The 17,477-nt window shown below is 35.6% G+C and overlaps 1 protein-coding gene across 1 annotated transcript; it reads left to right on the top strand.

The window, feature by feature from the left end:
- Positions 1-749: 749 nt before the first annotated feature.
- Positions 750-17,215, top strand: LOC147320962 (uncharacterized). Its single transcript, XM_086307372.1, has 7 exons — positions 750-765; positions 1,018-1,077; positions 3,417-3,695; positions 8,427-8,510; positions 14,613-14,798; positions 15,565-15,693; positions 17,124-17,215. Exons 1-7 carry the CDS (start codon positions 750-752, stop codon positions 17,213-17,215), a joined length of 846 nt encoding a protein of 281 aa, XP_086163498.1.
- The last annotated feature ends 262 nt before the right edge of the window (positions 17,216-17,477 follow it).

The following is a 17,477-nucleotide window of genomic DNA, read 5'->3' as shown; positions in this document are numbered from 1 at the left end:
TGAGTGACTTTGTTAAATTCAGAGAGAGTAATTTCCCCATGGGGAGCAATAAAGTAAACATTACATTATCGGGATTGTCAATTTTTGTAAATTAATTTTGTAAATGGAAAATTATGTGGTTTCTAACAATTCACAGCTGATCATTGGGTTTTAAGATGGACAGTGATTTTAAATTAGACACTCAAATTAGGGCTACTGTCAAGTCCAGTTTTTATCATTTAAGACGCTTTGCAAAGGTAAGACCTATTTTATCCAGGCCGCATTTTGAAAGTGTAATTCATGCTTTTATTTCATCTCATTTGGATTACTGTAATGCACTGTAATACACTGTATTTTGGAGTTAGTGTCTTCTCTCTTGTCTGCAGCTGGTTCAAAAGGCCTCTGCACCGAAGTCATAGAATGCATTTTTATTCCTTTATGACACAGTTTGACCCTGATATTACTTTTTAATTTAATCTAATGCACTGATTTTATTGTTTTAATTTAATTTCAATTATTAGAGTTTATTTTTTAAATTTAATTTAATGTATTGTTGTTGTTTTTTCTCACGTCAACTGTACAGCACTTTGTTTTCAGCTGGGAGTTGTCTGAAAGTGCTATATAAATAAATTGCTTGCTTGCTAGCTAGACCAATTTGTACATCTGTGGGTGCAGTAGCTGCTTTCTTTAGAAGCAAAGAGGATGACCATAGGCCAACCTTCAGTCTATTAAAAATTCACAGTGCAGTCTCACACTACCACATAGAACACATGCCCTCCTTAAATGGTGAGTGAAAGCTTTTAATTTGAATTTATGCAGGTTGATACTGATTAAAACAAGATAGAGCCTTTAAAGTTTTATTTCACAAAAGTATTAATAATCACACATGTATGCTATTCTTTAGATATTATTTAACCTTTTTTTCATTTATACAAAAAGAGCTTTGTATGTAACCTTGTAAATGTTTGAATAAACTAGGGCGAGCACAACTTTAAATATAGTGTGACATGTTTCAAAATGTTGACGTCTGTGTTACAGAAACAATGATTATCATCTACATTAGCATTGCAGTTCTGGCAACAACAGCCCTGGCAAAAGGTACTCAGTTTAATAGTATGTTGTACTCAGCTTTCAATACACAAATATTGATTGAATGACCTATAATTAAAAAATTATTTATTATAGTTAAAGATTTATATTTGAGGATTACTTATAGTACTTACAGTGCAGGTAGTAATTATACTGGATGAGCCTAAAATTAAAATATATAATTTGTCAGTTTTATTTTATTTATATATTTGGTTTCATTTCAATATATATTTTACATAATATGTTTTTTTTTTCTTTTAGGTTCAGGTGAATGCATTTTCTCTGAATCTTCTGCAACTTGTTTTGGCGCTACAGGACAGCCGGTAATTTTTCATCTGTCATATAAACGTGGTACTTCGATTGTAACCACGAAGGATGACAAACACAGGATTTTGAAAATAAGCAATCAAGGGAAAGTTACATTAGATAAGGAATATGTAAATCAATCAGACAGCATAGACACTGTAATACTCAAAGTAGGTGAAGCCTCGAAGAAACATTCTGGACATTACCAGTTGGAAGAACATGATCATGATGGAAAGTTACTGAAAAAAATGAATGTATATCTAAAAATACAAGGTAAGTTGTTTTTTTGTTTGTTTGTTTGTTTTGTTTTAAACTCAAAATTATGTTTAATGTTAAGATATACAAACTGTTATGTTTTATTAAAAGATTTATAAATGCACACATTGCAAACCTAGTAAATTAAAAACATGTCTGAGTATTACTTAAAAATCATAATAAATGTTAGACATGTAATAGACAATATTTCAGCCTTAAATAGACATCTTTCATAAGTTGTATGAATTTTAGTTAATTTTAGGAACTGCAGCAATGTGCTTGTGTTTGATGATGGACTGTAAATTGGAAAGTTAACACTGATTAACAATTTAGAACCAGAATGCCAGTGATGGAGTAGCTCACAGTTCATCAAAGTTATTATCTGTAAAATGACAAATCTGATTTTGACATAGAGGACAATTTGGTGTCTACTTAGGTGGTAGTTTTGGGCAAATTTCATTAAAAGGCAGATTAGGTAATCACTATGAGCAAGTTTGATTCAATTCTCACCAATATTGTAGAAGGATGATAGTCAACTAGCCATGCCATAAGCTCACTGGGTGTTAGGGCTAATAATTAATTTTAATTTTTAACCTTTAAATCTGCAAATGCAAGAATGTTTTGGTACGTTTGCTTGCAGATGCAAAAATGCATAAATACATAAACTCTACTAGTATGCATTTGCTCTCAGTCAAGAAAATTAAAAAACTTTTTTTAAAGAAAAGTTTGATTAAGTCAAGCAAAATGTGCTGTTTCGTTACTGTCGACAAATTCAGTGAACTTACCTTTTTTAATATTAATGAAGATGTTCAGGTCACAAATATGTACTTCAGTTAAAAAACAAACAGTTTAATTTATTTTATGACTTGGCAAACAAGAATATCTTGAGGTATAATCTGTTTAAGGCTTAGCGATTTGGATTGCATTATTATTATCAGTTATGGATTTGATTCCCTATAGATTCTCATTGCGTTCTCATTGGCGCCACTTTGTGAGTGACCACCATCACTAAGCAGCTTATCAAATATATTACATTTGTACAAATTAATTGCATGCTGTTGGTCAAATGTTTGTCCATGTTGTCTTTTTGCGATCAGTGTTGGGGTCATTACTCAAAAAAGTAATAATTACACATATTACACAAAACACCTTACTGTTTGACTTTTTACATTATTATATGAATTTTGACTTTTTTTTTCAAAATGATCCAAAAAAAATGTTCTTAATGTGGCGCTAATACTTCTTCATATAAAGCCAAAATCACAACGCAAAAATGAAAACCAGTACAAAAAGACTTCAGAGCACAGTGATTCTACTTTAAAAACATGAAGAGGTATGAACAGAGTGCAGCCTAAATGCTCATCAGTTTGTTATTTGTTGAAGTTCAGGGTCTGGCTGGGCTGGGGTCAGCATTTCACTCAGATTTCACTCTAGATATACCCGCTGTAGACTGCACCGCTATTTTCCTCCTCCACACAAAAACTGAAATCAGCTGACTGAAGCACAAGTGCAACTGGAACCAATAATTCAGATCAATAGACATTCCAAGGAATTTGAGTGCTGGGAACCGGTTCTCTACAAGAATGAGTTCTCGATTCCCATGCCGAATCCTGACAAAGGCTGAATTGGACCAAATACAGTAACATATCATATCTGATGGGATTTAAAAGTATATAGCTCTCAAACAGATATAAATTACCTAGACAAACAAAAACGAATGCTTACTCTGAAATTTGTTACCTATATTTCTTTTCTTTTTTCTTTGTCCTTTTTTTTGTCTCTTCTAGCTCCAGTGTCAAAGCCAGGCCTGTCTCAGAAATGCTTGTCATCAGAACATATGAAGATCAGCTGCTTCTCTGAAGGAGATGGAGTACAATTCATTTTGAATTTGGATGGTCAGATACTTACACAAAGCAAAGACAACAACCAATCTCCATACATCGGGACATCCCAGTTTTCATATCTTACTGTTGACTTACATGTGAAGCAGATTGGAAACCTTAGTTGCCAAGTTTGGAATAATATTAGCAGAAATGAAACAGTTATTCACCTGGCAGCCTGCAAAGGTAGAGTATTTTAAAATCTATTGCTTACCATTTCAATAATATTTTCTGATATATCATTACATATTTTACTTTAAAGGAATTTAAATATATATGTGATAAAATTGTCATTGTGCTGGGTCTGTAACCCAGCATTTATGTTTTTTTGGACTTTTTGACCTTTTGTTCTTATGATGGTAGAAATTGTTTCTTAGTCTTTTTTTTCAGTTTCCTCGTTTAATCACTTGTATTTCTGGTTCTTAGTCACTTGTTCTTTTAGTAAGTTCCCTTTCACGCCCAGTTGCCTGGTCTTGAGTTTGTATCTCCTGTGTTACTGATTTTTGCTTCTCTGTGTTTTCTATCATGTATAGTTTTGTCTCCATTTTTATTCATCTGTTTTCAAGTCGTGTCCCTCGGTCATTCTGTTTCTGATATTTATACAGTGTACGTCTCAGTGTATTGTATTAGTTCCAGCTGTGTTCCCTAGTCTTTCCCATGGCCTTGTGATACGGTGTGTATTTAGGCCCACTGTCTTCCTCTGCTCTTTGTTGCGTCGCCCTAGTTGCTGTGTGTTTCCCCGAGGTACTTCATTATTTCTGGTTACTCTTAGCTCCAAGTTCCAAGTTCTTATTTTCCTGTTTCAGTTTTGTTTACTTGTATTTAGTGTTCCTGAGTTTTTGGTGTTACAGCAAAAAAGCTGCCCCCTTTAGTTCATCCTTTTGTATTTAAGTCCTGCAATTTGCTGGACAACCTCTGCCTGCCACACAGGTGGTTATGACAAAAACAGATTACATTTCAGCCTCAGTGTCTTCAAATTGTGGTATTGGATGTCACTTATGAATTCTTGTGGTTACAAATTATTTTACATACTATACATACTTGCCTACTGGTGGCGCCAGTGTCCGGCAGCCTCGCCTCTGTCAGTGCGCCCCAGGGCAGCTGTGGCTACAATGTAGCTTGCCATCACCTGTGTGAATGTGTTTGTGAATGGGTGGATGACTGGATGTGTAAAGCGCTTTGGGGTTCTTAGGGACTAGTAAAGCGCTATACAAATACAGGCCATTTACCTTTTACATGCCCTATGATCTTACTGTATATTCAACATCAGGTGGATGGAACAATGGAATAAAATATAAATAAATATCTGAGAAGCATTTTGGTATCTTTCATTTTGTCAAGATATTCAATATTGTCTGACATTTGCTTTTTAATTTCAGATTCTGTTAAAACCTTGACAGTGGCTGTGATAGCAACTGTCATCACGCTCTTTATCGTTGTGGCTTTGAGTTTGGCTGTAAAACAGTTTTGTAAAAAAACAAGACCAACATCTGTTGATGAGGGTAAGTGAAATACTTACACATTGCTTGAAAAAAAAAAAGACTTTTAAAACAATATAGCTTCCTCCAAAACACAATACACTTTTTTGTATATTTTTCCCTCCACAGATGATGTTGACAGTGACATTATCTACACAGATGTTAGAGTGATAAGTCCTAACAAATTAAACAAAATCAACTCAGGAGAATCAGCTGGGATAGGTTCCAGCACTGACGTTGACTCTGAAGTGGATCAGCCATGAAGAAGATGAATGGATGAATTTTTTTGCTTGTGTACATTTTTTTTGTTATTGATTATTTGTTATTATTATTTGTTATTAGTTTTTTTTTCCATTATTGAGTTATCCTAATTACTCAAAGATTCAGCAATCAAAAGGACTAACATGAATGATAACCAAAAAACAATTTTGTTATTGCTGTGAGGAACATGTTAGAAGAGGACAAACTGAAAGACCCTGATCATTTTTAAACTCAAGATGGAGACAAAGGTAACCACATTGCACGATACAGTATGTTCTGTGTTTAAAGTAGCTCCTTTTAGGAAAATGGCAAGTTTGTGTACTTTGTCATACACATTGACAACACACACATTTATTTACAGCTATATATATATATATATATATATATATATATATATAAATAATGACTACATTAAAAAAATCTCTTTCCCTTTCAGTATATTAGTGTGTCTCTCTGTTTTATTGTATCTTTGTAGATAAAAATAAACATCCTAGTCGTTACTTGCCTGAAGCAGAGACTGTTAGAATGGAAAAAGTTGTGGTCTAAACACACTAGTGCATGTTTGGTTCTTATGTCTTATTTTAAACTTCCTGTTAGAGTCTTAACAGAGTTTGGTATACCATACAAGACATGGAAAAAGTGCTTTAAGCATATGTCCACCACAATTCTGAGAACACAGTTCAATAACAGGAAATGAGCTCTTACTGCACACCACATATCTCATGTTCTCAAAACTCAAAATGTTCACAAAACTCGAACTAGAACACGGCCACAGGGGCAGGAATGACATGAGACACAACTGACTGGGGGAACAAAACAAAAGACATGAAGACTGTGCTAAACACCAAGGCACATGAAAAAAACTTAAGAACTAGACTTCAAAGTAAGAGAATTACTACCAGTAAACAAATTTTTACTGCTGTGTTATAGAAACTAGGGCTGGGCAATATGGCCTAAAATCCATATCGCGGTATAATTGAAGTCAAATGAACACTGAGAGTTAAAAACGGTCTAAATTCTTTCATCTATAATAAAATCATTAGCGTTGCTGCTTTACCAGGTGTAACAATTAAGTTTAACATCCAGGCATCCATGAAAACAGAATTTATTAAATTTAATGGAGTTAGAAGTTAACAGGAAGTTAGCTCGCTAGTTTCCACCTAAACATGATATAGCATGTTCTGACTGAGAGATTTTTGAAACTAATTCAAACGTACAGCTCTGCTACCACTTCCAACATAAATGAAGACAGAAAACTAAACAGCAGTGACGTTTGCAGGGTTACTGAAGTTGGACTACCTGGTATATAATGCTGTGCTACGTGATTGCTAGTGACACAGCAATGTTGCATAACATTAGCACAGTGAAGCTGGAGGATGAACGCCAACTTTTTTTCCACTCGATAAAAGTTAATGTGAGGGATTCTGGTGGTTAGGGACAAATGCAATCGCATAGCCGAATGCTATACATGGGCCAAACTTCAATCAGGAGAACAACTAAGATTATTCATCCACAATATGAGGTTAGTTATTAATATACTGCAACAACATGGGAATAGAGAATTCAACATTAATGAATCAATGTTACGGAAGTGGAGGAAGCGCAGTTTTTGGCTTTCCCCATATTTCAAAAGTGCTTCATCTCTTTGCTATGACTGTCGCACGCAATCATTTGCAGATGATAATGGTTGTAGCCGCTGCAATGCTTTCGACCAAAACAGGCGCAGCTTGATGACATCATCAACATGCGCTATTGCGGTAGAGCGGTATAGTCAAAATCTCTATCGTTGGCCAAATTTATATGGTTTCTATCGTATATTGTTTATATCGCCCACCCCTAATAGAAACAATGAATTCCTTCTACATGAGTATTGCAGTTCTGACAACAACGGCTTTGGCAAAAGGTATTCACTGTAAAGTAAGATATATTACCTGGGTTTCAATAAAGACACACTGATTGAGACTGCGGCAGAAGGCAATCATTTGCACTAATAAAAATAAAATTTAAAACATTGACTTTTAAAATATAAATTACAGTAAAGATAGAAATCATCTTGGAGAAACTTTAATTTTAAATTTACATGAATTTTGTTTTTTATATATAGAAAATTAAGGATGTATCTTGCCCCTTGGCACCTGAAGTAGGCTCCTGTCCTCACTGCTACCCTGAATTATACAAGCCAAAGAAAATGGATGGGATGGAAAATAATTTAATATAATGAATAATGTTTTCCAGTTGGTGTAAACGTTTTAAAAAATATTAAAAATTTCTTTTTTGTTGCTTTTAGATTCAATTGTATGCCTTTTTTGAAAAATCTCCTGGAAACCATCATTGTGTCGGAGCTGCAGGACAGCTGCTAATTTTTCATCTGCCATTCAAAGCTAACTCTTCACTTTTAATCATGAAGGATGACAAACACAGGATTTTAACCACAAATCATCAGGGGAAAATAAAATTAAATAAGGAATTTGCGGATCAGTCACAAAGCATAAACAACGGAACACTTAAGTTAGGTAAAGCTATGAAGAAACACTCAGGATATTAGCTCTTAGAGGAATTCGATCCTTATGGAAGATTGCTGAAAAATGTTAAAGTATATTTAAAAGTACACAGTAACTTATTATATATTTATTTATTTATTTATTTATTTGCTTGTTTATTTTTTAAAATCAATATTTTGTTCTAGCTCAGGTTTTTTTTTAGGTTATGCTATTAACAAAACACAGAATGCACACATTGTAAAAAAGGTCAAAAAGTATGACTTAAGATAAACAAATTTCAGGAATGAAACCTAATGATGTCTAAGCTTTAAAATGTATCAGCAACTACAGCAGCGTACTTGCAGTTACTACTGAAGAATAATTTGTAAAATAATTAATTATTAGGTTAAAAATAATTATTTTGTTGTTTTAGAAGTATTGAAAACATGCATGTACAATGTACTGTGAATTAATATTTAAACAGAAAAGTGGAAAATTGAATAAAAATTCAAGAATAAGACAAACAAATTAATGGTTTTACATTTAACAGGATTTAATAACAATGTAAATAGCTAAGAGACAACTTAAATTATTAAATAATTCTCATTGTTTTTCTGATTTAAAAAAAGAATAGTTCCTCAGGAACTTGTTTTATTTATTTATTTATTTATTCAGCATCTTTTATATAAATCTTTCAGCTCCAGTGTCAAAGCCAGCACTGTCTCAAACATGCTGGCCACCAGAACAGATGAATGTCAGCTGCTTCTCTGAGGGGGATGAAGTACAATTAATTTTGACTCTGGACAATCACTTTCTGATACAAAGCAAAGACCAATCAATGAGCAACTGGACAGCTGAGAAATCCATTGTTTGAAAGGTTACCATCAGGTTTAGGCTTGCTAAATAAACCTTTATATAATCATCTAATATGTAACACACTTATTCTTTATAAATGATGGAAATAACATAAACACAAAGGGATACAGAATATCCATGCATTTTCTTCTGGTTAATATGGCCCAGGTCATGGGGGCAGTAGCCTAAGCAGGGAAGCCCAGACCTCCTTCAACCAAGCCACCTCCTCCAGCTAATCTGGGGGAACACCGAGAGGTTCCCAGGCCAGCTCAGAGATATAATCTCTCCAGCATGTCCTGGATCTGCCCCAGGGCCTCCTCCTGATGGGGCATACCTGGAAAACCTCACCCAGTAGGCCAGCCACATTGCAGCCACAGCTCAGTGCAGCAGCCTCCGCAATAGAGTTGCTGAACATGGTCAAATCAGAAGCTCTGCTGGAAATGGAAGTTGAAGCTCTTGCGAACCAGGGCCTCTACTACAGGTTCACAGCATACCCTCACTATTTAGCATCCTACCCCACCACCTGATTCAACTCACCACCAGGTGTTGATCAGTTGACAGTGTTACGGGTTCAGATATTGAGGGTGAGCACAAAAACAATAATGGTCCAGAAGAGCTTCGGTCAAACAATGATTTTAATGAACACACGCGTGGGGAGATGAACATTGCACACAGACAGCATCGATCTCCAAATGGTGGAGCATTACTCAAACTCTTATAGCCACTGTTGACCCACCTAGTCGTAAAAGCCTAAACATTCACATTTTCCTAACTCCTAGCGAGCCTGACTTATGGCGTTGACTCCCTATTTTGTCTGCCTTTAACAACGGCGGGAGTGAAGCTCCCGTGGAATGTGCTCTGTCTCCTCTACTATCAGAAAAAACAGGGTCCTGACTCTCTGAAAACAGTATTTCTTATAACTCAGCAGTATAATGCATCATAAAACAATATCATTCATTCACAATAAATCAGCAGTCTAATGTAATGCAAATCAGTTTAACAAATGTAATCGTTATCACCTTTTTCTAATTCAGGAGAATAATGCAAACTAAAACTACATAATAGCTTCACAATCCTTAATTAGGGGCATAACATGGCATACGATAATATTATAATCTCACAATTGCTCACCCCTTCTCTTTACCCAAGTGTCCAGAACATATGGTCGTAGATCATGGATACGATTAAAAAAATCGAGCAACAACCTGTGACCTAGGGTGTCCGGGTGCCACATGCACTTATTCAGTTCAATTCATTTACCGGTAAGTTTTTATATATAATTTATATAGTGCCAAATCACAACAACAGTTGCCTTAAGGCACTTTATATGGTAAGGTAAATATCCTACAATAATAGAAAGAAATCAGAGAAAACCCCAAAGCTTCCTTTTAACAGGAAGAAACCTCCAGCAGAACCAGGCTTCAGGGAGGGGCGGCTATCTGCCATGAGCGTTTGGAGTGAAAATGTGAGTTAAAAAGGTGACTTAAGAAGAAACACTCAGCACATCATAAGAATCCCCCAGCAGCCTAGACCTATGGCAGTTAACAGTTCAGAATACTCAGCCTTCTTGGAGTTCTTGGGAGGGGTGCTCAAGGGTGCTGCACCTGGATACTCTTACTGGGGGACTTCAACACTCACGTGGACAACGACAGTGAGACATGGAGAGGCATGATTAGGACCACCTGATCTGAACCCGAATGGTGTTCCCTTACTGGACTGCAGAAAACAACAGTTTGGCCAAAGTGAACAGGTTCAAACATAAGGGTGTTTTGTTGCTCCACATGAATGCCAGTGCTTAGGGTACTTGTCTTGTTGAAATATCCAGCCCCAGAGCAACTTCAACTTGGTCACTGATTCTTGAACATTGTTCTCAAGAATCTCCTGATATTGACTGGAATCCATGAACCTTCAACTTTAACAAGATTCCCAGTACCTGCACTGGCCACACAGCCCCACAGCATGATGGAACTGTCACCACATTTTACTGTGGGTAGCGTGTGTTTTTCTTAGAATGCATACTGTCTGTTGTTATGTCCAAATAACTCAATTTTAGTTTCATCAGTCCACAGCACCTTATTTCAAAATGAAGCTGGCTTGTCCAAATGTGCTTAATCACACCTCAAGCGACTCTGTTTGTGGCATGTGTGCAGAAAAGGCTTCTTCTGCATTACTCTCCCATACAGCATCTCCTTCTGCAAAGTGCGCTGAATAGTTGAACGATGCACAGTGACACCATCTGCAGTAAGATTATGTTGTAGATTATGAGCTGGTCTGTGGGTTGAGTATTTTTCTTGACCTGCCACTTTGGGCTTTAACTAGAACTGTGCCTGTCGTCTTCCATTTCCTCACTATGTTCCTCACAGTGGAAACTGACAGCTGAAATCTCAGAGATAGCTTTTTGTATCCTTCCCCTAAACCGTGATCTTGAAAAAACTTTGTTTTCAGGTCATTTTAGAGTTTTTTTGAAGCTCCCATGTTGCCACTCTTCAGAAAAGATACAAATAGGAGAAACACTTGCAATTGGCCACCTTAAATAACCTTTCTCATGTTTGGATTTACCTGTGTATGTAGGTCAAGGGTCAATGAGCTTACCAAACAAATTTTGTGTTCCAATAATTAGTGCTAAAAGTATTCAAATCAATAAAATGACAAGGGTGCAGGTGCCTAGTTTAGTTATTTAAACTAAACTAGGCACCTGCCTAAAACATCTGTAACCTTTAGCAGTAATTGTAACAGATTTTTGAAGTAAATCATATCAAATCATATCACTGTCACCAGGTGGGGACAGTGCAATGCACCTGATGGGGTACAAAGTGCTGGAGGACAGGGCTGTGTTGACTGTAGACATTTAAAAAGTCCATATGGTAGATGAAAAAAACTGTGGGAACTAAACTGAAACCGGAATATTAGAAAGGCAAAAGAAAGGGGTTGTCATGGTAGGGTAGGAATGTAAGAAAAGAATCTATACACATAAAACATGCGCACACAGACACACACACACACACACACAGTGAAATTTTATAACTTCTCCAAAATACTGTATATACTATGGAGAAAGGTTTGCATCATAGAATAGAATGGAATGCCTTTATTGTCAGTATATAGTTGTACAGTGAGATACAGAGCAAGGCAGAAAGCTTATTAAATGTTTTAACTCTAGTGATACAATAATTTCGCAACTGTAAAATCAGCATTTTTGTCATATTTAAAAGGTAAATCGAATATAATCTGTTTTGTAAGCTATTTTCCTTTAAAATACAGTGTGTGTGGTTTTTTTAACATCATAATTATAACAATCCATGATTATGTGGATATGCATATTAGATAGTTTAAGTGAAATACAAGCCCACCAGAAAGGCAGGGGAAAAGCCCTGTAACTTACTTTAAAACAAAATATGTTCCCCAAAATGGTGGGCAGAGCTACAGACTCATGACACCCTTACCCAGTTAGCTAGCGGCTAAAAACCATCACTACTTAAGCAGTTAGTAAAAGTACAGGTAACGTTTTGTTGCGCTGTTACACACACAGCATTTGTTTTGTTTTAATTCTTCAATTGCAGCAAGACAACTTAACAATGTGTAGTTAACTGTTATTGTTCAGGGGCACAGGCAGGACTGCCTGATTGTAAAAACCCTTGATGTGAAACACAAGAGTTGAATTGCAAATAATGTAATGATCCGTACTAGCCACATGATGGGGCCAAAGTCCCAAACTGGAACTTGGGCCTGGGGCCAAAATCAGACCGCAAAGACTCCAGCCCCACTCTACTGACATGGTATGCAAATTTATAAGAACTCCCTGAACTACCAGAGCTTTTTCTCTCAAGTTTTACTTCTTTTACTTTTCTTTTTTGTTCTTTCTTTGTGTCTTAAAATATACACGAGTCAGTTAGTGTATCTTCAGCTGAGACACTTAAAATAGAAAGCGCTGTGGTTTTAGCGTAATCTGGTTTTAACATCCCACATTAAGGAGTTAACTCTTTTCACAAACTCTCATAATGCGGTGTATGTTGACATCATCTACATTGCAAGAGCGTAAATGAAAAAGAAAAATGGATAAGTAATTTAATGGTATGTCTACAAAGATCCAGACTTTGTGGACCATTCTGACTTTTTAGCCTGCAATGTCAGACAGACAGATTTATATTGTTTGGAGGAGCAGCATTATATAATGCTAAATAAATGCTCAGACAACACTGACAGCACTGGTCAGTTGCAATGCTGATCTTGGACCAATCTTGTTATGAAGACGTAGGAACAATACTAACAGGATATCAGATCTTGCTTTGTACGTACTGTAAAACATACCGTTGAACAGTCTTTCCTGTGAATTATTATTAACAGTTTAATCTGGAGATAATTTCTGTGCCTCTATACTTGTACTCAATACAGCAGCTTGAAAATGCATATTTAAAAAATGTATAGCTCTAAATTAGCCAGCTACTACAGTATATGTACATATTTGTACAAGTACAGAAAAAAATATGATACAACACTAAGTGCCTTAATATGACATCAGTGACTTTAAATAGATGCTTACTTATTTCTGTCCAAACCAAAACACCATAGCTTGTCCCACCCTGCTGCCACAGAGAAGGACTTCTGCTGCAGGTCAGTTGTGCTAAACTTATGTCTCAAGAAATGTAGTGAAACAACTGTACTTCGAAAAAACAACAAAGAATTCTAAAATATATTTAAAAAAAAAACAACCTTGAAAATTCATGCAAGAAATCTTTTTACAACTTCTTATGTCCTCATGTTATTTCCTTCTATTTTGGAAACACATATTAGTTGTGTTATGTCATATGTGCAGTAGAAACAATATTCTAATTGTATCTCAACAGAAAATGATTTTGATCTACATGATTGTCACAGCTCCAGCAATCATTGCTGTGGCACAAGGTACGCTTCAATTATTTATGTAGATAAAAAATTCATACAGCTTTTCAATTAATTCACAAAAGCATTTAAATATTTGATTGTATTATTCATTGTGTGGTCTGATGTCATAAAAGCATACATAACTATATATATATATATATATAAATGCTGTATAACATTACATTAGATAATGGTTTCATTAGTTGTTGCATTGAAATAGTCATTAACAAGTCATTTCAGGGATATGAGATGTGTTAGTAACTGTAAAAATAAACCATTTGAAATGTATAATATTCAAAGTATATGGTTTTCACTGTTGTAAAAATGAATGACAATGGTTAATTTCTCCTTTTCTTAATTTTCTCATTAGGGTTATTGAAATGCAATCTAACTGAACCTCGACCCCCGACGTGTTTTGGATTTTTAGGAGAACCACTCATTTTTTACTTACCTACTATTCCGTATACAAGGACAAGCTTGACAAAGAATAAAGATGTCATTTTAAGATTAAAAAATAATTCATTAGTTAATATAAATGAAAACTTCAAGAGTCGTACATTCTTTGGAAATGGAATATTCAATCTAACAAAAGCAACAAAAAATGACTGGAGAGTACACGATGGAACAATACAATTCTACTGATGGTGTGTTATTGCACACAGTTCACATCTATCTGGCTATACTAGGTAAAACCAAACAATCACTGTCTTCAAATAACGTATGTGCAATAAAGTAAATGTCAGAATGTGTTATGAAGCTAAAAACAGAGGGAAAAATAACTTTTTCAAACTGAGGACTTTATGTCTGAAAGGTCACAAAATTCAAAACCTGCAGGTTTTTTTTAGTCAGTTTTGCAGGTACATACGAGTTTCAGGATTATAATTATAGTATTTAATACATGTTATTTTATTTTATTATAATTGGCAGTTATATATTATAAAAGACTTCCAATTATAATCAAATCAAATTATTGTTCATATTCATACATATTTCAAACATAAGTATGTATATAAAGGCTTTAGAAACAGATAACAGGTTGTAGAGCTGTCAATGACATATTATAATTGTTGTTGCATCTATATGTGACTGTGTGTTTGTGTTGTCACCAGACCGCCTGACAGTCAGCTGCTCCTCTGAACAATATGACCTGGAGTTCATTTTCTCTTTGGACACTAACGTGCTGATACAGACACGAGCAAATAGTCCAGAAAAACAGAGCATTTCAAATGCTACCATGAGCTTACATGGGCAACTGATGGGAAAGCTGATGTGTATGATTGTCCAAAACAATGTCAGCAGAGAACAAACCACCATTCATCTTACAGGCTGTTCAGGTATTACAGTTGTTGTTTTTTTTAAGTTCTTTTGTTTAGTGTTTACTACTACTACTACTAATAATAATAATAAATATCATTGCTAAAGAGGTTTTAGAGTTTGAAGCATAAATAGAAGTAAACCCTAACCCCACAATGAATTTTAAATTAAACAGCTCTGATGCAGTTAAAGTGCAGACTTTCAGCTTTAATTCAGTGGGTTGAACAAATCTGCCAAACTGTAGATTTTGCCTCTGTAGTGATTTCTTGGATGTTTTTTTTTCTCTTTTCTCAGCTGGCAGCTTTTGAGCTGCATGGAGAGCTTATTTTGTTGTCTGTTTACAGTGAAATCTTCCAAATGCAAGTACCACACCTCAGATCAACTTCAGTCCTTTTATCTTCTTAATTGATAATAACATAACGAAGGAATTGCCCACACTTGCCCAAGAAATAATCTTCGAGTCAGTTGTCCAATTACTTTTGGTCCCTTTTAAAAAAAAGGTGGTACATGTTAAGGAGCTGAAACTCTTAAACCTTCCATCCAATTTGTATGTGGATAACCTCAAATACAAGCTGAGTGTCTACAAATTCTGTCTATGTCCATCATATAACTCTAATTGGAAGTGTTTTAGTAAACAGGTAAAAAAACAAAACTTGTGTCAATGTCCAAATATATATGGACCTAACTGTATGTGTGACTTGAGGTAATTGTAGCCCTTTAAACTATATCTTCATCTACAAGAATGTATTATCTCAATATATTCTTCTTAATGATTTTATTTTCTAGGTACTAAGTCTTCCCTCTGCGTTGTGACTGTGGCTGTAGTAGGAGGTGTTGCCATTCTGCTTATTTTGGCTATGTTCTTTGGTACTCGGCATTTCAAAAACACAACTGGTATCATGACTGTTAATGAAGGTAAGATTTGCTGTACATGTTAAATTAACTCTACTGCCTTTGTCAGTTCAGTCTCATTGAGTACCACACTAAAATTACACAATCACTTCCCAAATTAATATAAAACAATGCAGGTGTCTCGACATTCCTGAAAATAATTTTGGAAAATATGAAATTCATCTAGTTAAGTAAGTTATTCACCTTACAGTTAGAGCCATGGCTTGTTGCCCAAAGACACAGTTTTTGTTGTTTTGTCTCTGTATACCACAACAATGTATTTTAAATAAAGTAATCAATATGTGATTGAAATACAGTCTGTGGTGGTGAAGAAGACTGCCAAGATGGTATTTGGTTTAATTAATGAACAGAGGGAAGAAGACAAGGAGATTTGGTGTTGGAATGAGTAAGCACCAGAAAGTACAAGGCTGGGAAAGAAAAAGTCAAAAGGTCAGGAGCACTTGGCATCTAGTGTACAGCGAAGAGAGAGGTGACAAAGGAAAAAGGGTCAAACTGACGTGTATGTGAGGCTGGATACTGAAGAAGGAGGAAGTGCCTTGTATTGACTTGTTATTTTAAAAAAAATGAGCTGGAAAGGATGTGCAGTAAGTTACAGTGAGTATTTTAAGGACCATCTTCAGAGAGGAAGGCCTCAAATGGAGTGAAGATAGTGAAGAAGGAAGTGCAAAGGATCTGTACGGAAGCGTTGAACTCCAGATTACATACCTGTGAAGATATGATACAAGATACAGGGAAGATACTTGCAAAACAGACTGAACCATTCCCTGAAGCTGTGGGAAGGTTTTTTTAACATTAGGTTAAGGAGGGATGAGAGAGTCATATGTTAATGAGACAGTTTTGATAGAGAAGTATAGAGAAGGCCAGAAGGAGTTGCACTGTGCCTGGGTGGAGAAGAGAAAACAGGGCACTATATGAGAAAGAAGAGTGTCCAAGAACTATATGAGGGTGGTGCAGGACATGTATGAAGACAGTGAGACAGTAGTGTAGTGTGAGGAAGGAGGTCAAGGTGGGGGTGGGATTACATGAGGGATCTCAAAGAGCCTCTGAGGTGGAGGTTTGCATGGCAAGAAGAAGAATGGCATTGCTGAGCCAGCCAGTGAAATCCTTTTTTAAAAGAATGTACCAGTTTACTGACTTCTAAAGTTCTCCTAAAGTTTTGATGGTCTGCATCAATTTGGGTCTTTGGGATGCAATCTAACATCAGGGTTCAATAGATCCAACTCATAAACAGCTAATGCAACACTTTTGTTAAATTCCCTAAGTCTGGAATTCAATCATATTTTGGTTGTTTCTTTCAAAATCCATTGCAGTGGTGCACATAGCACAAACTACCTGAATCTGACAGTATCCTAACATTATTGTTAAGTCTTTCATATATAATTGTAAAATCTTTTGACTACCTAAAAATCAATTTCTGTTTCTATGTCTTTCAGATGATGCTGAAGATGACATCATCTACTCAGATGTTAAAGTGAAACAGCGTACAAGAAAAGCAACACCACGTTCAAATCAAGATGCAAGTTAGCTTTCCCCTAATACATTCTGACCTAGCACCAGTCTTAAACCTGTTCATGCCAAGTTAGCAGTTTCAGTTAGAAGCTCTCACCAACATCTTACATATAACACTGGAGATTTAAAAAGCTGTGGTCATTAGTGTTTGTGCGTTTCTTGTGCTCTTCTTTGTATATATAGCAAATAACAGCAAAGGTGAGCTGTGCCTCTCTAAGACAACAGCTGAGTCAAGCATCAACCATCATCTCATAGCTTAAACATTTTAGCTAATATTC

This window comes from Aulonocara sp. 'chitande type north' Nkhata Bay, linkage group LG10 (assembly GCF_057382095.1).
Source record: "Aulonocara sp. 'chitande type north' Nkhata Bay isolate Kocher_YH1m ecotype deep benthic linkage group LG10, A_spYH_male_GT1.1, whole genome shotgun sequence".
NCBI lineage: Eukaryota > Metazoa > Chordata > Actinopteri > Cichliformes > Cichlidae > Aulonocara > Aulonocara sp. 'chitande type north' Nkhata Bay.
The sequence above is the reverse complement of the archived record's forward strand: the minus strand, read 5'-3'. Positions and strand labels throughout refer to the sequence as shown.